The sequence below is a fragment of the Rutidosis leptorrhynchoides genome, chromosome 9 (genome assembly GCF_046630445.1).
Source record: "Rutidosis leptorrhynchoides isolate AG116_Rl617_1_P2 chromosome 9, CSIRO_AGI_Rlap_v1, whole genome shotgun sequence".
In the NCBI taxonomy this organism is placed as follows: Eukaryota; Viridiplantae; Streptophyta; class Magnoliopsida; order Asterales; family Asteraceae; genus Rutidosis; species Rutidosis leptorrhynchoides.
Window position 1 is genome coordinate 333,263,194 of NC_092341.1, and position 23,212 is coordinate 333,286,405.

At 33.1% G+C, this 23,212-nt stretch overlaps 3 protein-coding genes across 3 annotated transcripts; 2 read left to right on the forward strand and 1 right to left on the reverse strand.

Moving 5' to 3' along the window:
* The first annotated feature begins 14,979 nt into the window (after positions 1–14,979).
* Positions 14,980–16,897, forward strand: LOC139869074 (carboxylesterase 1-like). Its single transcript, XM_071857401.1, has 2 exons — positions 14,980–15,220; positions 16,173–16,897. The coding sequence occupies exons 1-2, from the start codon at positions 14,980–14,982 to the stop codon at positions 16,895–16,897; spliced, it is 966 nt and encodes a 321-aa protein (XP_071713502.1).
* A 515-nt stretch (positions 16,898–17,412) lies between these two features.
* LOC139869075 (carboxylesterase 1-like) lies at positions 17,413–18,567 on the forward strand. Its single transcript, XM_071857402.1, has one exon. The coding sequence runs from the start codon at positions 17,413–17,415 to the stop codon at positions 18,376–18,378; it is 966 nt and encodes a 321-aa protein (XP_071713503.1). The 3' UTR covers positions 18,379–18,567.
* Positions 18,568–18,584: 17 nt separating this feature from the next.
* On the reverse strand, positions 18,585–19,250 carry LOC139869076 (phosphoglucomutase, chloroplastic-like). The gene is made up of 4 exons (XM_071857403.1): positions 19,105–19,250; positions 18,951–18,984; positions 18,760–18,869; positions 18,585–18,651 (listed from the first exon to the last, which is right to left on the reverse strand). The coding sequence occupies exons 1-4, from the start codon at positions 19,248–19,250 to the stop codon at positions 18,585–18,587; spliced, it is 357 nt and encodes a 118-aa protein (XP_071713504.1).
* Between the last annotated feature and the right edge of the window lie 3,962 nt (positions 19,251–23,212).

Consider the following 23,212-nt stretch of genomic DNA (forward strand, 5'->3'; position numbering starts at 1 on the left):
ACGTTGAGTTGTACCACTGGTATATTTCCCTGTAGCTTGGTAACTACTATTTACATGGGTATTGTAAACGCGAATCCTGTTGATAGATCTATCGGGCCTGACAACCCCAACCGGACTGGACGACCAGTATTCAACGGTTGCACAGTACTTCATTTTGTAGACTACACTTGGTACGGTGTAGTGAGATTTTATAATAAAGGGAATATGCGACGTTGATTAATAGTTAAGTATGGTTACCAAGTGCTCAACCACTTAGAATGCTTTACATACACTTGCGAGTGTATTATGTTTATGAATATGAAATCTTGTGGTCTATTAAAATTTTGAAATGATTGTTATGATAAACCTATGAACTCACCAACCTTTTGGTTGACACTTTTAAGCATGTTTATTCTCAGGTATGAAAGAAATCTTCCGCTGTGCATTTGCTCATTTTAGAGATATTACTTGGAGTCATTCATGGCATATTTAGATCAGTACCTCGCAATGGGACCAAATGATGAAGACTTCGTCCAGGTGGATAAGGACGGGTCTTTACAAAAACAAAGCGGGATCTCTAATCCAAACGAACGCCCTTACCCTTGTCCACGCCGGAGCCTATAAAAAGGTAAACAACGAGAGGGTAAGCAAAGCTTAGTGAATGCAATAATTATACACATACATATATAATATGCCTACTTGCATACACTTACGTACACTGTATAATCGCTAGCAATAATAATTAGCATACAAACTCCGAGTATAAGCTAATAACCTCCAAATACCGCAACTAGCATAATCAATAGCATATTCACCGAAATAATATATTATGCTATACAACAACACATACACAAATTATATGGTTAACCATAAGCGTGTCATGGTGCTACCGGCTCCATGGTTCACACCATACGCAATGCTATGACGCTACCAGCTTCGTGGTTCACGTCACTACGCATTTGAGTCATACCCTTTTATAGTGCTACCTGCTCCGTTGTTCACACTTCGGTGCTACCGGCTTCGTGGTTCACACCTCATTTTATAGTGCTACTGGCTCCATGGTTCAAACTTTGATGCTACCGGTTCCGTAGTTCACATCACAACTCGAGTCATACTCTTTTATAGTGCTACCGGCTTCGTGGTTCACACTTTAACGACTTGTGCTATAATGCTAACGGCTCCGTGGTTCACACTACAACACACGTACCATGATGCTACCGGCTCCGTGGTTCACATCATAGCACACTCGCACATACTATGGCACTTCGGCTCCGTGGTTCGTACCATAGCACACAAATAAATACACTATATACATACATGCATAATTATTCCACTCACCTTAACGCTATCGGTGAATGTTAAACCAAGCTCGCAACCTTCAACGTAACGCACCTATTACAATAAGTACTCAATCAACACACAAACTAGTTGGACTAAACACCAACCATTCATTCATGTGCATTTAATGACTTAAATGCATTAAATGTCCCATTTTCACCAACCGTCCATTTAAGGTCAAGACCATCACATATCACTAAAAGCTAGCGACTAAGGTTCACAACACTAACTAATACACAATTAGGGTATTTCATACCCATCTTTCCCAACTAGGTCAATTGTTACCCATTTGACCATTTTAAAGTCACACACCCATTTCGGGTCATCCACTAACCCAATTAACACCCATTTGCTTAATAACTAGGTGTGCTAGTAATTAACTAACCAATTATGACTCATAAGTCCATTTAACATTTCCAAAACCCTAGGTTAGTCATCCTTGGGTCCTCATGACCCAATCTTACCCAAGAACACCCAAAATCACCAAATATGGGTTTTATGTTCATCACTAACCCAAACCCTAACCCTTAAACAATTTAAAATAAGGAAATCAAAGTTAGAGCTTACCACCACAATCACAACGTAGCTAGTGATTAGATGAAGAACTTTAACACACGCGGTTTGGCCTGAAATCAACTTCTTCCTCCTTGATTTGAGCTTTCTCTCTCTCAAAAGGGTTTCTCTCTCTAAACTTGAAGTAGAAAGATGAAGGTGGTTAAAAGTGGAGTTATGACACTCCTTCCACTAATTTTGTGGCCCTTAACTTGGCCCTAAGTGAATTTACCAAAAAGCCCTTCCAAAATATCAATTAAAAGAAACAGAATCCGGCTACAGTAGTAGTGCGCCACACGCACCCTTAAGTGTGCGCTGAGCGCACCCTGGTCTGGACAGACTCTGACCTCTGTTTAACTGTACAGTAATTCCCACACTTCAAGTACCCTATTTACACCACTATACAATAATTATACGGGTCTTACAATGTTGGACCTTTCACAATCACTCAAAGAGTCAGTTCCGTGGCGTACCGATTAGAACTACCAACTGAAATTAGCCAAGTACATGATGTGTTTCATGTCTCGAATCTTAAAAAGTATCTTGCTGATGACACACTTGTTATTCCTTTGGATGATATCCGCATTGATGAGCAAATGCACTTCGTTGAAGAACCTATAGAAATCATGAATGAAGAGGTCAAACAAACGTGTAACAGCAACATACCTATCGTTAAAGTCCGTTGGAATTCGCGTAGAGACCCCGAATATACATGGGAACGCAAAGACCAAATGATACGGAAATATCCCCATCTCTTCTCAAACGTTGATGCATCTGAGAAGTCTACCTAAAATTTCGGGACGAAGTTTCTAATAACGGGGAGGTACTATAACGACCCTCATTTTTCCATTCTATATTTTTCCAATATTAAATGCCCAACAATATAATTAAAACTTAATGATTAAACTCTAATCAACAATTATTAAGTATTAAGAATTATAAAACATATTAATTAACATTGTGTAATAATTAACAAGTTAATAAAAGATGGAAATAATAATCTAATTAACTTCCGTGAACAAAATGTAATACTCAAAAACTTGTTGCATTCAAACAATTAAACTAGAACAGTTAAGGAGCCATTTTAACTAACCAAAAGTACAAGGACTAAAACAAAAAAGTTCCAAACCCATCCTTGTTGCCCTAGCCGAATTTTTAAAAAAAAGGGGATGAAATAACCTTTTTGTCCCTCTGAAAATTGGCCACCATCACCACCTCCTTAAACCCTAACTTGTTCCCTAAGCACTTCTAACTAAACCTTAATTCTAGATCCTTCTAACCTCACCTATAAATAGAGACCTAGGCTAATGCTTTTTTTGTACCAAAACATTCTTATAATCCTCTCTCAAAATCACAATCTCCTCTCCCTCTCTTGTGGTTTCGGCCAAGACACCACACACACACACCACTTTGAAGTTTTGGTTAATTACTTCAAGTTTTAGGGTTAATCTTCAAGCGTGTTCTTTGTGTTCATCAAGATCTTCAAGGTGTTCTTGATTTTTCGAGTGCTTTGATCTTCATCTTCAAGTGATATTCACCTTTTCTTTATTAATCTTCATCCATCTTCAAGGTATAAAAACTATAAACCTAACTATTTAATTTGTTCATTCAATTCTTGTTTTGATACATGTCTTGTTCTTGATCCATATTAATCATGTTTAAATAACCTAAAACATTATATATATACATATGCAAATCGACATACATATATACATATATATATATATATATATATATATATATATATATATATATATATATATATATATATATATATATATATATAATGTTTGATCTTTAAACCCTAAAAGATTTATCAAAAGATTTGTTAATAGTTAAAAGGGAAACAAATAAATATATACATAATATATATATATACGACACACACACACACACACACACACATATATATATATATACAAAAAAAAATTTATTATATATATATACTTACGGATATATTTTTAAAAAAAAACTATATATATACATATATACACGATACATATACATATATACATATTAAATACTTAAACCCTAATTAACCAAAACCCTAAACCTAATACTACTTAAATATTATTTAATACTACTTAACCCTAACTAACTAAATCTACTTATTTAATTATAACCTAAACATTTATTATTAATCATTACTTACCCCTACTCATTTAATAATAACACCCTAATAATAATAATATTATTATTACTTACCACTTATACATATATAATATATAATAACACTTAAACCTATACTTATAATATAACACATATATTATAACTACATAGTAAAATTTTATAATATAACACATATACTTAAACTATATACTTATATTAAATACTTATATTATAATAATACGAGTACTATTACTAACACATATAATGTACTACTTATATTATAATACTTAGATTATAAGATTATAACATACGATTACAATAGTCATTCACGATAACGTAAAATTACTCGAACGTCAACGCTACTTAAGGCCTAGGGTGATCCTTGGTACCATTATAGGACGCTTGTGGATCTCGAATGCCAAACTTAGAATTTGGTCAAGAGATCCTGGGCTAACCGGTAACAATTGATCATTCAAGTGACTCGGCGGTGGCATAGATGTTTGGGTATGGTGCACAATATCAAACCCGACTATAGTGATCATACACTCACTAAGTGAACAACACTTGGTCACTTGCACACTTAATAAGTGGTGGACTTATTAAGAACAACTCACTAGTGTTCAACATTAACTTACTAAACATGGAAACTTACTAAAAATGGAAACTTACTAAGAATGGGAACTTAGTAAAATGAACTACACTTAAACACTTGCATACTTAAACTTAAACTTGGGCAAACATTTAACTACTCTTAAATGTCATTAGGTTGACTTTCTGCTCACATTCATCTAACTCTTCTATTCCGAGGAATAACAACTCTTCTCCTACTTACTAAGGTGAACTTCATAGCCCCACTCTTTATTGCTAGCAATTTATTTTAACTATAAATCCGAACTATAAATGACTTAATAGTAATCTTGTTGAACTCAATGACTTGAATGCAACGTCTTTTGAAATATGCAATGCATGACTCCAAGTAATATCTTTAAAATGAGAAAATGCACAGCGGAAGATTTCTTTCAAACCTAAGAATAAACATGCTTTCAAGTGTTAACCAAAAGGTTGGTGAGTTCATTAGTTTATCATAAACATTCATTTCCATCATTTTAATAGACCACAAGATGTCATATATTTATTTGTACACGTAACCCAAGTACAAAATAACCCGCGTAACCCGTGAATTAAAAATCATTCATATGGTGAACGCTTGATAACCGACTTAACTTTAATGCATAGAATATCCCCAAACAGAACCTCTCGTCTGTTATAATAATAATAATCTCGAAGTACTAAAGCATCAGTACCCCGGATAGGACTTGTTGAGGTCCATAGATCTATCTTTAGAATTCGCGTCAATTAGGGGCCATACCCGTTTCCTAATTATTAGGTTACAACCTAAAAAAGGGTGATATTCAATATTCATAATCTAGCCATAGAATGTAGTTTTTGATCACTTGTGTCTATTTCGTAAAACATTAGTAAAATCAGTGCATGTATTCTCAGTCCCAAAAATATATATAAAAAGGGAGTAATGAAACTCACAATATTGTATTTCGTATTAAAAATACATACGACGTCATTGAACAAGTGCAAGGTTGGCCTCGGATTCACGAACTTATATTAATTATATATATTTATATGTTGGTCAATATCTGTCTAACAATTTAGGTCTAACCGTAGTGTATCACAATCCTAATGCTCGCGATCGATATGCAAAAGTCAACAAAAGTCAATTTGACTCAAAATGATTTCCAAAATCTATACATGATTATTATATAACTTAAATATAGTCGTCTTATATGTATTTAAATATATTTATCAGATTTTATTACAGTAAAAATAAAAGTCATTTATTAATAAGTAAAAATTTATATTAAAATCTATATATATAAAAAAATATACTTTTATATATTTTAGGTAAATAAATTTATAAATTTACTTAATATCATAAAATATAGTGGTATGTATTATTAATATAATTATGTTACGTGTGGTAAAAATATATTTGTATCAATATCTATTTGATAACATAATATTGATAATAATAATAATAATACGTAAAAGTTGTATAATTTGTAATAATAATAATTATTATTCTACTAATAATACCAATATTTATAAAATGATAATTCTAATCACGATAACAATACCTTTTAATATTAACTGTAATAACAATATTTTATATAAAAATAATAATTCTATTCAAAATGATAATTATAATAATAATAGTACTAAAATGATAATAATAATGATATTTTATATTAGCAATGACATTTCTATTAAATTGATAATTTTAGTAAAAGTGATAGTTTTAATATAAAAGATACTTTTAATAATAATAATAATGATAAAAATAATGAAAATGATATTTTTTTCTCTTAAATCAATATCTTACAATATTTTAATTTCGTTATGATACTCATACTCATTATTTCCTTATCGATTTGTTTAATACTTTTTAGTTCTCTTTTATATCGCATTTATAATAATGATGATAATAGTAATTATAATAATTAGATGTTACTAATATTAGTTTTAATTATAATAATACTAATAATAATAAATATTATGATAATATTAACGATAATACTAATATCTATTTTAATGATAAATAATAATACTAAATATAATGATAATAACGATAGTAATAATAATAAAAATAACAATAATGTCTTTTATTAATAACGACAATGATGATGATAATAATAATAATAATAATAATAATATTAATAATAATAATAATAATAATAATAATAATAATAATAATAATAATAATAATAATAATAATAATAATAATAATAATAATAATAATAATTAGTTAATAATTATAACGACGATAATAATGACGATAATAATAATCATTTTTAATAATAATACAAAAATTCAATTGACTATAACTTCTAATCTGTTCATCGAAACCATTCGATATCTAAATGAAAAGTTCTTAATTTTTCGCTAGCTTTCCAACGACATGCATATCATATACCTTATCTCAACCGCATATGTAATTAATTCAGGATTCAACATAGCCTATCTAACGACAATATTAAAAATACAAGCATGCATAATCCTATATACTCGAGCACTAGTCAGGGATACACTATTAATATAATAAAGTTAAGTTATGAGTGCTCACGTATCAATATTGAGATTCAATATTGCAGGAAAGTACGTAGATGCAACGGAGATGATAAACACTAGTTTGACCTCATGAGCATACCCTCAAACATTACCCATCACCTCCATAACTATAACCCATAATTTCCTTAGCCCTATCCCATTCGAAAAACACATGTTGAAATCACGCGAGCAGAACTTCGTTGTAGTATTTTATGTATGATACTTAATAATAATAATCCCAATAATACTAATATTAATAAGATTAATAATAATATAATTAATAATATAGATAACAGAGGGAGTAATATATCGTATGTGTATATGTGTTATGCAAAAATGAAAACGTTCGATATTTATGGACTTGGCACACGAAACCCACTCATGCGATCGCATGAGTTGTGGGTGTGTTGCCCATGCGATCGCATGAGCACACCTTACAGTTCATGTGCACTTCCATTTTTCCTGCCGACACTTAATATAATTTATTTAATATTTAATTATTTAATTTATATAATTAATTATATATATATATTATATTTACATGCGTAGTTAAATTGTAAAATTAGTTCCCATGACTCGTACTTTATCACTAGACTTACGTCTCATTTCCGGTTTCTCGAACTCATTTTCGTACGCTTAGAAAACTGGCGTTTTATGTTTCGTGATGTGTACCTTTAACAAAAATATAGACTTAATCATCTATAAGCTATATTACCCAAAGTATAATCTCTTCATCTGAGTGTTGTGGTCATTTGCTTCTATATATCAATGTCTCGTTGTTTATTAAAATACGTTTACTAATATCAAAACGTTTTATATTTAAATTATACATTAACGCATTGTAATATATATATATATATATATATATATATATTAAAAAATATAATTTTGTATATCTTATATATAATTGAAATATCTATTTAATTATATTTCAATGTTCAAAACGTTTAAGTAATTGAAAATATTATGTCGTATCACATTTACGTTTTTGAAACAATATATATATATATATATATATATATATATATATATATATATATATATATATATATATATATATATATATATATATATATATATATAATTTATGATACAAAGCTTTAATTAAGTTCTTTAAAACTTATGAACAAATTATCTTATAAAACGTTTTACTAATAAAGTTCTTTTTAAACAAAAAAAAATGTTTTTGTACGTTTGAAACAATATTAAATAAATATGAAACTTTGTTTTTCCAAAACTAAATATATTTAAGAATCATTTTACTAAAAAGGTTATAATAGAAGAAGTTGTTATATCATAAAACGTTTTAGAAAAGTAAGATTAAATATACTCTTAATATGTTTCAAGTTTTTAAATTAACGTTTGATGATGAAACAAGATATAAAATTCAAAGGTTAAATAAACATATGTAATCATCTTAATGTAAAATGTCGATATCCAACGTCTAAGTTATTTACATTCCATGTTCCAACTTTAGGATGAAAGTTAAAATAGTTTTCTTATTAAAATCACGAGGAAAATGTTGTAAAGCATAAATTGAAAATCAAATAGGAATCTCCACTAAGTCTTGTCTAGTTCCCGTTAATTGATACTTTTGTTCTTACTTGCAATTCACTTTACCAATTATTCCGAATATCGTTAAAAAGAAAAGTTTCCTAAATCAAAGTGGACCTCTCAACAGAGACTCGTAATCATAATTCAATGTATCTGATAATTCAATCGTGTGATATTATCTTCTAATTCCACCGATAAACATATTGAAACAAATACGTTCATGTAAAGTATTATACGTTTAATACTTTGTTATTATTTTCAAGTTATATTTTATATATATATATATATATATATATATATATATATATATATATATATATATATATATATGTGTGTGTGTGTGTGTGTGTGTGTATGTGTGTGTGTGTGTATGTGTGTGTATATATATATATGTATATAATATATATATATATAATCATATCTATTTATATAATGGTTCGTGAATCGTCGGAATTTGGTCGAGGTTTAAATGAATGTATGAACACAGTTTAAAATTCTTGGGATTTAACTTAACAAACTTTGCTTATCGTGTCGGAATGATATAAAGATTAAAGTTTAAATTTGGTCAAAAATTTCCGGGTTGTCACATTTGTTAAACCTTTGAACTTCACTCTGTAACATCCCGCATTTTTCCATTAATTCATTTTAACGCCCGTCTTTTTTTTTTTTTTTATAATATCTTTCGTTATCTAAATTCGTATCTTTCGTCAACTAACGTTCTTAATATTCTGTTATTCGATTATAACATCTCCCGTTTACTCTCGCGTGTTTAAAATAATTCGTTTGGTTAATTCACGCACCCGCTTTAAACTCAAGGGACCAAAGTTGTCTAGTGGGCAAACTAGTTGACTATGTCAACTAGTCAACCCACCATCTCCACCATTCATTACCCACCTCTTTCTTTTTCTTTTTTTTCTTCTTAATACTTCCACCATTTCTCTCAAACTCATCATACAAAAAATCATCATCTAAATCATTTCAACGAAGCAAACATCAAAACAAATCGTACTTTTAGAATCCTCTCTTCATCCTCTACAACTTGATACTAATTTCATCTCATTTGCGTAACTTTCTAAAAACTCCAGATTTCATGTTCTTAGTGTTTTTGACTTGAAATAGTGTTAATTAGTGTCTATGGCTCATTGTGATGTCGTGTATGTAATTTGTATGCTCAATCTTGTTATTTGGTGTAACTAGCATGAACACTTGAAATGTGTTAGTTTAATCTTTGATTTTGTTTGATTAAATGTTGTTAGATGTTAAACCTATTGTGTTAAATGTGTTACTAGCATTATTAGCTTCAATTTGATATGTTGGTTGGCTTTGTAAGACCTCATTAACATGATTATTGATTTCATGATTCTTGGTTAGGGTTTGATAAATTTTAAAATGAACTTTTGATGCACCAAATGATTTGCAATGTTGTTGGTAAGTGTTTAGTTTCATTGTATGCATAATTTCCTTCAAAACGGCATATCGTATGTGTAAATTGGATTCCCGAGTCATCTTATGCGTTTTACGAACTTGAAACTTTGATTATGAACTTTTAACGATCATTCAACGAGGTTTTTGTTGTTGTAAATGATTAACTTGATTGACGATATGTGTTTAGTTGTATTCCTTGTCAAAATACCTTTTCAACGATATAAGATACATGTTTTAAGTGTTCTCGGTTCATAATTTGTGTTTAAAAGAAGTTTGGTTCGAGACTTGTCAATTTTCAGCATTTCCCACTGAAGTCAGGTAGGGATGCGGCGCATCACTTCTGGATGCGGCGCATCTGCAGACTGATACGGCGCATCACTTAGAGATGCGGCGCATCTGAAGCAGACTGCCCAAAATGGCCGTTTTTCGTTTAATTCCAACTATGCTACGCACCTCCGATTAACATGTAACTTGTTCTAACATGCTCATATATGATTATGAAACTTAGAAAAATTGTTCGAGACCCGACCCGAACGTGTTGACTTTTCGTGGACTTTGACTTTGACCAAGTTTGACTTTTAGTCAAACTTAACCAAACGTTTAGTCAATCGTTCTAACATGCTTTTATACTTGAATCTTGCATGAAACTTGACAATTTGATCCACATGCTATATAATCGAGTCGTAACGAGCCATAGGACTAATTGAACAACTTTGACCAATCGTGTTTACCGTTATTGATACAACCGATTGTTTAGGTCGAGACTAGCATTCTTTCTTGCACACGTTTACTTTATGAAGTACATTTACATACGTGCACTCAAGGTAAGATCATAGTCCCGCCTTTTCAACAACTTTTACTCTTTAAATTATGGGATGAGAAACATATACGTATCATACTTTTATGCTTTGAACACAAGTATGAAAACAAACATTCCACAGCGAGTTAGAACAAAAAGCCTCAATTCAATTATCATTAGTTACACTTGTAGGGTGTAAACGTGAACTTATGTTATGTGATCACATGGGCTTGACGAGCCCTCATTCGGACGGTTCGCTACCGTTAGCGGATGAAATATATTTTCGAGTATAGTGTATATTCTAACACTACGTAACAGGGTCAAAACAATTAAGTTTGATATTTGGGTGCTCGCGAACATACTTTTGAAATGCATACGATTCAGATAATAAATGTTATGGAAATACAAAATCTTGTGGTTCAAAACAACGTTTACAAATACACCTATGATTTCACCAACGTTTTTCGTTGACAGTTTTCTATATGTTTCTCAGGTTCATACTTGGCTACTTGATACATGCTTCCGCACACTTTGATTACTTGCTTGGGGTCAAGCATACAGGCATACGCTAGTGATAGCACCTTTGGATTCAAACATATTGTTTACATACTTACGCTATTTATAGCAACCGTGATTTTCAACTTATTATGTCGCAAGTTATTTCATTTATACATTACTACTTTTGTAAACTTACTTGTATCGAACCGTTTGGTTTACTTAAATTTTCCAAGTCATATACGTTTAAAATGAATGCGACATAATTTTGGTCAAACGCGTCTCATTTAGGGACTATGACCACGTAACGGGACCTAAGTTAACGGCGCCGTCAATGACAATTTTGTCAGGTCGTTACACACTCAACCTTTTTGGTTGACACTTTAGCATGTTTTGTCTCAGGTTAAGATTGATCAGCTTGCTCTTATATACGTGATGCTACTTGGACTCTAGGACTTGAAGAAAGAGTCACATTTATTATTTATGCATTTATTTACATTCTTGTAATTTCAATTCTTATAACGACATTCTATTTTCCGCTGCGTACTCAATAAAGTTTGTTTTTATCATATAGTGTCGTTCTCATAACATAATATGTTGGTATTTTTGATATTAATGTCACATTCACCCAGGCCCTAACTGGGGGTGTGATATAACCCAATTTACACTTTACACTAATTAGACCAACACAAGTCCCGACACTAGATTTCTACTTAGGTAGTAATCATTTCCAATACCATATACACCAAAACCCCAACACGAGCAATATTGACCCATATTGCATTTGACCACCTTTAACTTATTGTTAAAATACCACTTTAACCCAAAATTACTTCTCGCGAGTAATTACATCCAAAAACATTATTTAATACTTAACAAAAGCGTTTAACATCCATTTAATTCAAATTAGTGTCATCCTCAATTTTGACCCAATTCAAATTACCCATTTTGACCAAAGTCATAAAAACGCCCCATAATCACTAACGGCTAGTGATTATATTTTCAAAACACCAATTACAACTAAATCAAGTATTTACATACTTGATTCACCAAAACTTGACACAAATCTTAGTTTGACACTAAATCAAAGTCAACACCCATTTTTGACCAACTAACATGTTCTTATGAACATCTATAAACTAACACATTTATAATCTAGTGATTTACACCCAAAACCATGACCAAAATCGTCATCAAACCCTAATCCACCAATAACGGGTTAAAACTCATCTACTAACCACAACAAACCCATTTCACAACCATTAAAGGATTTCTAACAAAATCAAGCTCAAACCCTAATTTGAATATCAAAATCAAATAATGAAAATCAGAGTTAGAACTTACCAACACTACTAAAACGTAGCCGTTAACGAGGTGAACAACCTTAACTCTTGCACTTTAACCCGAATCAACCTCCTTCTTCTTCAATTGGAGCTTTCCCTCTCTAAAAACTCTTTCTCTCTCTAGGGTTTGAAGATAAGAGAGTTGTAGATGTGAAAATGATCCAAAAGTGGATCTAAAACTGATATTATGGCTACCAATCCGTTCTCAAGTGAAAAGACCATTATACCCCTATAATATCCATTAAAAACGGTTAAAAATGTCACTTCAGCGACTTTGTCGCGTTTCGCGACGACCTGTCGCGTTACGCGACAACCAGGACGCGACAACACCAACTCAAACGCGATAAAGTGGTCAGGTGGGGGATTTCCAAGCCGTCGCGTTTCAACCTATTTCATCGCGATCCGCGATGAACCAAAACGCGATACATGTGTCCCAAACGCGATACATGCAGCTCACTTTCATTTTTCAGTTTCCAGCTTCAATTTAAAAGTTCGGGGACTGAGGTTGACAGATTCTGATTCTGATGTAAATTCTGAAAATGCATAAGTGTTAGGTTCACTTTTAGTGGCGCTTTCTGATGCACACATTTACTGACACTTTCAGGAATATTTTCTGATGCACAAAATTTAGGATCTTACAATGTTGTTTAGTCACCCATGTTCCAGACATATAAGGGTATTTTTGTCTTTTTACCTTTTGTTCTATGATTGTCTTTCAACATTACCAATTCATCTTCATCTCCATAAACACCTTCAAAGTCAAAACTCTTACCCCATTTCAGTTCCAAATTCAAAATCTAATAGCAAACACATGCAGTTCATTATATATCAAAATAAAATAACCAGGAATTTGAAACAACCTAGTTGCAAGTTTGTCGAAAAAAGTCAGATTTTGTATATCCATTACCTCTGCCGCTAAGCATCATAGATCTGGTGGGTTCGACACTAACCACAGTAGATCTGGTGGGTTTCGATTGGAGACAATGATTGTTGAAGGTTCCGATTAGAGATTTCCGAACATCATCAAAATCTCGCATTTAAATACAAGTTCATATTTGAATCGGTTTAATCTATTTAAAATCTTAAAAGATATCAGGGAACCTACTCGATTGTTACAATATCGATTTTAACTGTTGGTTGTACATCGTGGAGTTAATGAAGCAATCATCAAATCATCACCAACACCAGCACTCACCTGTACGTTATATAATTGTTGGTTTGTGCATCAGAAAATCTAGTTCCGACTCCTTTGGTTATTTTTCTTTATTTCTTGAAAGTATCAATTATTAAAGGGGGTGATTCTCACATACTATTTTTTAATCCATACACAACTAGTACTTTTTTTTTGAACGGCAATATTTCGCATCGAATCCTCTCATTTGCGACCCACACACGCTAGGTAGGAAACTCCAAGGATCATCCCGGGTTGCTCGGCAACTAATCACAGTAATTCCTGAAGAAAAACCTCACCCTCCTCGGAATCGAACCCGGGTTGCTTGATAACTAATCTCGGGCTCACCCTACTAAGGCTTTGGATACCATTGAAGCAATGCTTCGTTGGTTACACAACTAGTAATTATTAAAGGATATTTCTATATGGGTGTGTTTTTGCAACAATATGTGAATTTAATTAATTTTAGGAATTTTAATATTTTGTTATTGTTATTGTTTAATTAATCTTTTGGTTATCTAGGGTTTAATTTAAATCCTAATATGGTTGAGCTTTTTGATTTTTGAAGAATGAAAAATTACTGTGTGTTTTGGTTTTGATATTTGGGTAGAAGATGAAATTGATGAGTTAAAATAAGAAGAAAATAGGTAAAATGACAAACATAACCTCACCTGTCTGGCTCATGGATCATCCTAACAAAAACGTTATCGTCGCATTAACGACTGGACTATCCATGCAAAAAATGAAAATTAATGATAAGCATAAAAAAAAGTTGATCTGTGATCTATCCACTCGATTTTTGACAAACCACAATGGTTATCCATGTAATTTTGTTTTCTTAAAAGTCAACATTCATATTCGTTTAAGATATTCATCAATAATTCGAGTAACACATTAGCGCCATTAGCCAGACAAGTTTGTATAGTTGAATATAAAATTACAGAAGGGTCAACATTGTTACATCAATATTCGTTTAGAAAAATCACTAAAACAACTCTATTTATATATATCCAATTTGTATCATTTGAATGACACAAATATTATTATTATCATCTCAAAATTCTTGTTCCAAAATGTCTGATCATGAATCACCGATGATCGTCGAAAACCCTCCTGTTGCAGTACTAAATCCTGATGGTTCATGCACTCGCTTCGTATCCTTCCCGAGCACCCTTCCCACACCAGATCAAGATTCTGATACACTGGTTTTAAGCAAAGATGTAACCATCAACCAAATTAACAAATCCGGAGCTCGAATCTACATATCGAAGGAAACACTAACCAACACCATAACGCCTATAAAAAAGCTCCCGTTGATCGTTTACTATCATGCAGGTAGGCGTGTTCTTTTCTTTGGTTTTCACTTTATTTGGTTCGATTAGTTTACTTTGAAATTTCGGCGGCAAAACTGAAAACATAATCGATATCAAATTCAATTTTCAAAACTTATACCAAAGCCGACCCGAAAATCGAATTCGAATTCGGTATTCGGTTATTTGATTCGATTAGTTCGCTTTTGAAAATTTTGGAAGCAAACCTAAAATCCAAATTAAAATCAAATTCAATTTTCAAAACTGAAATCGGAACTAAAATCGAGCTGAAAACGGAATTCAAATTTGATTCCATTTCAGTTAAAACCGAACACCAAATAATCACAATACAACCAAAATAATCATAATATTATCGATATTGAATTTGACTTAAAATATGTTAGGGGCTCATATGTTAGTAAATATATTATTAGGACAATTAAATTTTGACTTCTATCTCTTGATGAAATTCGTTTTCTTTTCAAAAACGTTTCAGTTTTTATTAAAGTTTTCGGTTTTTTGTCAAAAAATAAAAAATATATTAAATTTTGAATTCAGTTTAACCGAATTCAAATAAAAAAATCGAATTCAAGGTTATAAATTGAACTAAAACTCGAATTGAAATTGGTTTTCTTTTTTTTCAGGACTTTTTTGCTCTGTTGGTCCTTCATTTATACACAAAATTGCAATCCGAGTTCCTCAAGTTTTCAATTGAATTTTCAAATCCTTTTGATTGCATAATTTGTCAATCCGCGTCCCTCCGTCTACCTGCCGTTTAATTGGCTGTATAAATGAAGGGACCTGAATTGCCAAATTACACAATTAAAAATGATTCGAAAATTCAATTAAAAACTTGAGGGACTCGGATTGCAATTTTGTGTATAAACGAAGGACCAACGGAGCTTCAGTTTCATCGGTTCGAATTTTGAGTTAAACAGTTTGAAATCAAATATTAATAGTAATGTCTTTACTTGCAGGCGGTTTCGTTCTCATGAGTGCATCTGCAACTGTTTCACACGATCTCTGCAACCAATTAGCATTAGTATTACAAGCAGTTGTGGTCTCCGTGGACTACCGGCTCGCACCTGAACACCGCCTCCCTGCAGCCTATGACGATGGGGTTGAGGCTTTGAATTGGATCATGTCAACTCAAGATCCATGGTTGACCGATTTCGTTGACTATTCTAATTGTTACCTTATGGGGACAAGTGCTGGTGCAAGTATATCTTACCATACAGGACTACATGTGCTTTCAAGTATTCAAGATTTCGACCCGTTGAACATTAAAGGTTTGATATTACATAATCTGTTCATTGGCGGGGCGGAGCGAACCGAATCCGAGATCCGGTTGGCGAATGCCTGCCCGTACCTGACTTTATCCATAGCCGAAACGTTGTGGAAATTGTCACTACCTGTTGGTGCAAATTGTGACCATGAGTATTGTAACCCGATGGTGAGTGGTGGTGGTCTTGATCATGATGTGGTTCGGTTTAAGGATGCCGGTTGTCGGGTGATGATGGTGATTCATGATGGGGATTTGATGATTGATCGTCAAACGGAGTTTGCGAAAAAGTTGGAGTCTAAGGGTGTAGAGACCAAGTGTTTCTATGGAGAAGGTGATCATGCTGTTGAATATTTTGATAAGTCTAAAGCTGAAATATTGCTTCAACAGATATCAAGTTTCATGTCTTTGGTTAATTAAATATGATTATTAATGTTTGTACAAGCATTAGTAACTCTTTGATGGTTAATGACTTGCAATTATCTTATTTAATTGTGTGTAAAATAGCATGAAAATCTCAGCAAAGTCAATGATGAACAGTAGTTTTTTTTTTTTTTTTTTCCTTTTAAAATAGTTGATAGATAGATAGACTATATGCTAGTTTAACAAAAATGTTAATCAAACGGCAACGATTATAAAATATAACACTAACGTAATAAACGTTGAAATCAAACATTAGTGCAAGTATTAATCTTCAAAACAACCTGAGGTGGCCTTCATCATATCATATCATACTATTAAAATAAAGGGTAAACAGATCAACCCTTTTTATTATTCTATTCAGATTATTCAAAGAAGACTACTATTTTTACTTAAATTCCCTAACCATTTTACTCTTTTCCTAACAAACACATAACATTACTTATCGGTACATTAATTTTCTATTTATACGCCCAACATCCAAAACATTTATACGTACTCATTCATCTACAACCATGTCCGACAACAATCAATCATCGACCGGCCAAAACCCACCCATGTTAACACCCAATTCCGACGGTTCATGGACTCGCAACGTATCTTACCCATGCACCCTTCCCACACCAGATCAAGATTCCGACACTCTTGTACTAACAAAAGATGTAGTCATCAACCATGTTAACAAAACTAGTGTTCGAATCCATCTTCCAAAACAAACCCTAATTACAACCGAAAAACTCCCTCTAATCATTTACTATCATCCAGGTGGTTTTGTTCTCATGAGTGCAACTTCAACACTTGTACACGAATTTTGCAACAAGTTAGCAATGCAACTGTCTGCGATGGTGGTGTCTGTGGACTACCACCTTGCACCGGAACATCGACTTCCAGCCGCCTACGATGATGGCGTTGAGGCTTTGCATTGGGTTAAGTCTACACAGGATCCATGGTTGACCAAATTTGTTGACTTTTCGAATTGTTACCTGATGGGTAGTAGTGCTGGTGCAAGCATAGCTTATCATGTTGGTCTACGTGTATCCATAAATGATCTTGAGCCGTTGAAAGTCAACGCGTTGATTTTGCACCACTTGTTTATTGGAGGGGTGGATCGGACCGAGTCAGAGATTCGGTTGGCGGATGCTCAAAGGGTGACTTTATCGAAATGTGACGAGATGTGGAATTGGTCTTTGCCTGTGGATGCAAGTCTTGATCATGAGTATTGTAACGTGCTGGTTGGTGGTGGGCCGGATGATATGGGTCGGATTAAGGATGTGGGTTGGAGGGTCATGGTAACGGGTTGTTATGGGGATTTGTTGATTGATCGTCAAATGGAGTTTGCGAAGGTAATGGAGAAGAAAGGTGTGAAAATCGAGTGTTTTTATGGTGATGGTTATCACATCATAGAGTTGAACGACGAATCGAAAGCCAATGAATTGATTAATACGATTTCAAGGTTCGTTTCAAATGTTTCTGATAATTGATAATGAGATGGTGCCTGCTGATATACGGAGTATATGTCTTGTGATAGAGTATGATGTGAGAACAAATAGGAATACATGCTTTGATATTGGCTTTTATATGCTATATGCTAGTATATGATATATAACATATAAGAGGATGTAACCCTATTTGGGCTACCTCATGAATTGTCAATACAAGTGTGTGTTAAACAGTTGAAGAAAGTTCATTAACTTACATGATCTGTATAATAACAGCCATCTGCAAACTGTAGAGATCTCCTGCAATGGTTACCACTGTAAGGATCAAACAGCCTAAAGATAGTTAAAACTGATTTCGAAAAAGATACTTGGTCTTCATGTAAAGAAATATAAGATTATTTAGAGAAAATGTGAATCTCTTACATTATATTAGGGTCAGGGTGACCATGCCCAAAATCTTGTAGACGCACCCCATTACATATTGAATCATGCATGAACATCCCATTCAGTAGGATAACACCATTAGCAGTTATCTGTGCAAGATGCTATGTGTTTGCAACATAACATAGTAGCTCCAAGCTTATCTACAAAAATTATTGGCTTTGCATAAGCACCCGTAAAACCGCACGCATTGCATCAAATGTGAGCCTAACAAAACATGAAAATATATCGGTACATAAGAAATCGTGAAAACTCTAGACGACAACACGTGTTTGTACCTGAAGTCTGGTCGAAAACAAGATTTTTGATTAGTAAGACATCAACAACCTCCTGCAGCGAAAGCAAAATAAACTACACAAACTTTCAGGGGGCCGTACATATGAAAGATCCAAATAATCAGAGACTGCGTCAACTACTTCCACACTAAAATTGCCATATTTAGAAAGATCAACATCTGGAATATCGGGTAACATTATTTAAGATATCTGCAAAGCAGGATCAGTTGCATAATCAAACGAGAGCTAATTTTTAGCTAAATCAATACAAATACATGTATACAATACAGAACATGATATACCCTTACCTTCGAGATTTCAAACTATAAGAAATTAATACAGTTATACAGGCAGGAAATAAATTCGAGACTGGCAAGGTAAAAAGAAAAAATAAACAAGGATTGACAAAGTAAGATGTGTAGAGAAATGAAAATGTCGAGCTTAACATATATAAATACGACTATCAGGGGATATCTAGATTCCACGTGTGTATACAATATAGAATATACTATATACTTATACTATTCTAATTATTAAAAGTGAATATGAATATTTTTTAATAAGAAAGGTAACTGTTCAATATCTACTTCTCTATGTTCTCTTTCTATATCCGCGTAGAGTTTCGCTTACAATGTATGTTTACTTGCTTAGTCATAACTGATAATGGTGGTTGCACTATCGTGGCACAGCACGATGCATGAACGAACATGTATAAAAAGAGAAGATATAACATACAAATAGTGTGCTCCCATACATCAGATTAGTAATGGACTCAGGAGAAGGTTGCCCATTGCTGAAGTTGAACTGTTACAGTAAATAGATATGCATCACAACAAGTACACTTTAGTAAAGCGCCAATCATCTTCTAGCAGAAACAATACATACAGATCAACCATAGTAGTCTTCAATAGTGAATGAAATATCAGATCAGAACTAAGGAGGCTGTAGACTCAACTAATTGACTAATATGTTGAAAACGCAGGCCTTTGATTCGTGATCAACAATTATAGGGAATCGAATATCACTTAAAACATTCACCTTGATGCCCCAGTCATATTCGGGCTCACCAGTTTTATGGCTTGCACTCATTATAAAACCACCATTTGCCTGCAAAAATACAATGGGAAATGAATGATATTTTCATTAGGTAATTTAGGTTCCCTTAATAAGAGAACAAATATGAATGGTCACTTACCTTTGTCTTCCTTAAAATAGCCGACAAAATAAATTAAAATCTTACTTCACAAAACTGAATATTCATGAGAAAGAGAGTAGTAAAAGTTTATATTACCAGAACCTCATATTTGTTTCATGCAATTCTATAATCAGAGACCAACAAGACAATAATATAGATACTGTGATGTTTATATTGAGACTGTAAATGGTTACCCTTCTATAATCCTGCAACAAGCTAACAATATAATATAATTCGGTACATATTAAAGCATCAAGAGACTCACTGGACAACCTATATTTACCAGTTCATTCCCAGCTGCAATTGTTATAATCAGCTGCATTCAAAATACATTCATTCATTCATAGTTTAGCAATTTAACCTTAATATACAATTATCGACATACCTTTAGATCTTGAGACTGGGTAAATGTAGTAGAAGAAGAAACTTCTATAGCGGAAGACGCTAGTCGAGTTCTTTGAAGTAGTCTAGTGGAGAAGAGTAGAGGTGACGACGGCGAAATTAGATGAACAAGAATTGGCGGCAGGGGTGCGACGGTGGAGTGACGGAGGAGAGAGAATTGAGGTTATTAATCCGGTGGCCATCGCCATTGATTTCGGAATTCAGAGAGTGTGAGTGAGGTGGAACGAAGTGATCGACGGAGTTTCGGGATTTGAAAAGGCTATGCGTGCCACATGTTCGACGAAATGCTTACTGGGTGATAACGTGGCGTGGTCTGATAGGCTGGCTCGTTTTGATTGTTTGTGGTGCAGCCGTGCAGGTGAACCAGATCACGGTTTCGAACTTGTTTGGACTGCGTTGATCTTCACGTGAGTAGCGTGCGTGTGATCTAATAAGTTATGTTATGGTCAAATCATGCAACGAAGTACGCGTGACTATCTAAAAAAAATGGGTTTTTAATTGTGATGTATTTGATCTTTGTTAGTTCTAAATGTCAAAATTTTCTTTTAAAAATTTATAAAGTAATGTGATAAATGTGATTTTAAATATTTGTAAGGTGATGTGGTAAAATCTGATTAAATATTGATTTGAAAAAATAAATCAATAATAACAATAATATGTATCTATTAAGTTGAGTGCTAAAATCTCATTGCCTGCCTCCATAGCTCATGCCTCAATCTGATTTCGCCAAATAATCAACTAACGCCTTCGATCGTCAAATTTTGACGCTACACTATTGCCATCACAGTTCGTGAGAGGGTGCCACGCAAGTTTGACGGATAGCATGTGACGTTGCATTAGAAACAGTCTTATTGGTAAATTGGGTACGGTAATACTCGGTGAATTATTTAATTTGGAGTGGTTTTGTCAAAAGAGTAAATTGCATAATTTTTTTTACATAATTAGCATAATCGGCTTTGGGAAGACTGGTTTTACTATGTCACTATAAACCGAACTTATAAATGTTGGTTTAGTTCTATGTGACATCCATCTAGCTTATCCAACTTGCTTTTTGTGAAAATAATGAAAATCGGTCTTTCCAAGTCGGTTTTGTCAACTTTCGTCAAACTCAATGTACTTTAGCTCGTGGTGAGGTCCATCGTACTTGCCTTCTCAATATAGATTGATCACCTTAGACAATTGAATGCTACAAATCGAATGAAAGAATCGAAGGGTAAACAAAACTAGGGAGTTTATTATAATGGTGGTTGCACTATCGTGGCACAGCACGATGCATGAACGAACATGTATAAAAAGAGAAGATATAACATACAAATAGTGTGCTCCCATACATCAGATTAGTAATGGACTCAGGAGAAGGTTGCCCATTGCTGTAGTTGAACTGTTACAGTAAATAGATATGCATCACAACAAGTACACTTTAGTAAAGCGCCAATCATCTTCTAGCAGAAACAATACATACAGATCAACCATAGTAGTCTTCAATAGTGAATGAAATATCAGATCAGAACTAAGGAGGCTGTAGACTCAACTAATTGACTAATAAAATATCTAATATGTTGAAAACGCAGGCCTTTGATTCGTGATCAACAATTATAGGGAATCGAATATTTCTTAAAACATTCACCTTGATGCCCCAGTCATATTCGGGCTCACCAGTTTTATGGCTTGCACTCATTATAAAACCACCATTTGCCTGCAAAAATACAATGGGAAATGAATGATATTTTCATTAGGTAATTTAGGTTCCCTTAATAAGAGAACAAATATGAATGGTCACTTACCTTTGTCTTCCTTAAAATAGCCGACAAAATAAATTAAAATCTTACTTCATAAAACTGAATATTCATGAGAAAGAGAGTAGTAAAAGTTTATATTACCAGAACCTCATATTTGTTTCATGCAATTCTATAATCAGAGACCAACAAGACAATAATATAGATACTGTGATGTTTATATCGAGACTGTAAATGGTTACCCTTAGAGTTCTATAATCCTGCAACAAGCTAACAATATAATATAATTCGGTACATATTAAAGCATCAAGAGACTCACTGGACAACCTATATTTACCAGATCCATTCCCAGCTGCAATTGTTATAATCAGCTGCATTCAAAATACATTCATTCATTCATTCATTCATAGTTTAGCAATTTAACCTTAATATACAATTATCGACATACCTTTAGATATTGAGACTGGGTAAATGTAGTAGAAGAAGAAACTTCTATAGCAGAAGACGCTAGTCGAGTTCTTTGAAGTAGTCTAGTGGAGAAGAGTAGAGGTGACGACGGCGAAATTTGTTAGGAAGAGGGGATCGCCTGGACGTTGGGAGATATAAATTTGAGAGAAAAACAACTCTATTACTCACAAGAATAGATTTACAGAGTATTACAAAACTCTTACAAAAAAAAACTCTCAAGCTCACACACACTCTCTAGGTTGTGATTACACTTCTCTGAGTGATTTGGGATGATTTACAACTGAGGTTTGCACCTCTATTTATAGTAAAAATTCTATGGCGGTGGAATGGTGTGAACGGAGAAGGTTGGCGGCCGTCAT

Bases quoted from the DNA above. Each gene is read 5' to 3' on its own strand.
- LOC139869074 (XM_071857401.1), top strand. From the start codon at position 14,980: ATGATCGTCGAAAACCCTCCTGTTGCAGTACTAAATCCTGATGGTTCA. The intron at 15,221-16,172 runs GTAGGCGTGTTC...CTTTACTTGCAG, and splicing joins GATCGTTTACTATCATGCAG to GCGGTTTCGTTCTCATGAGT.
- LOC139869075 (XM_071857402.1), top strand. From the start codon at position 17,413: ATGTCCGACAACAATCAATCATCGACCGGCCAAAACCCACCCATGTTA.
- LOC139869076 (XM_071857403.1), bottom strand. From the start codon at position 19,250: ATGTTACCCGATATTCCAGATGTTGATCTTTCTAAATATGGCAATTTT. The intron at 18,870-18,950 runs GTGCTTATGCAA...CATCTTGCACAG, and splicing joins CAATGCGTGCGGTTTTACGG to ATAACTGCTAATGGTGTTAT. The intron at 18,652-18,759 runs GTAAGAGATTCA...TGATCCTTACAG, and splicing joins CACCCTGACCCTAATATAAT to TGGTAACCATTGCAGGAGAT.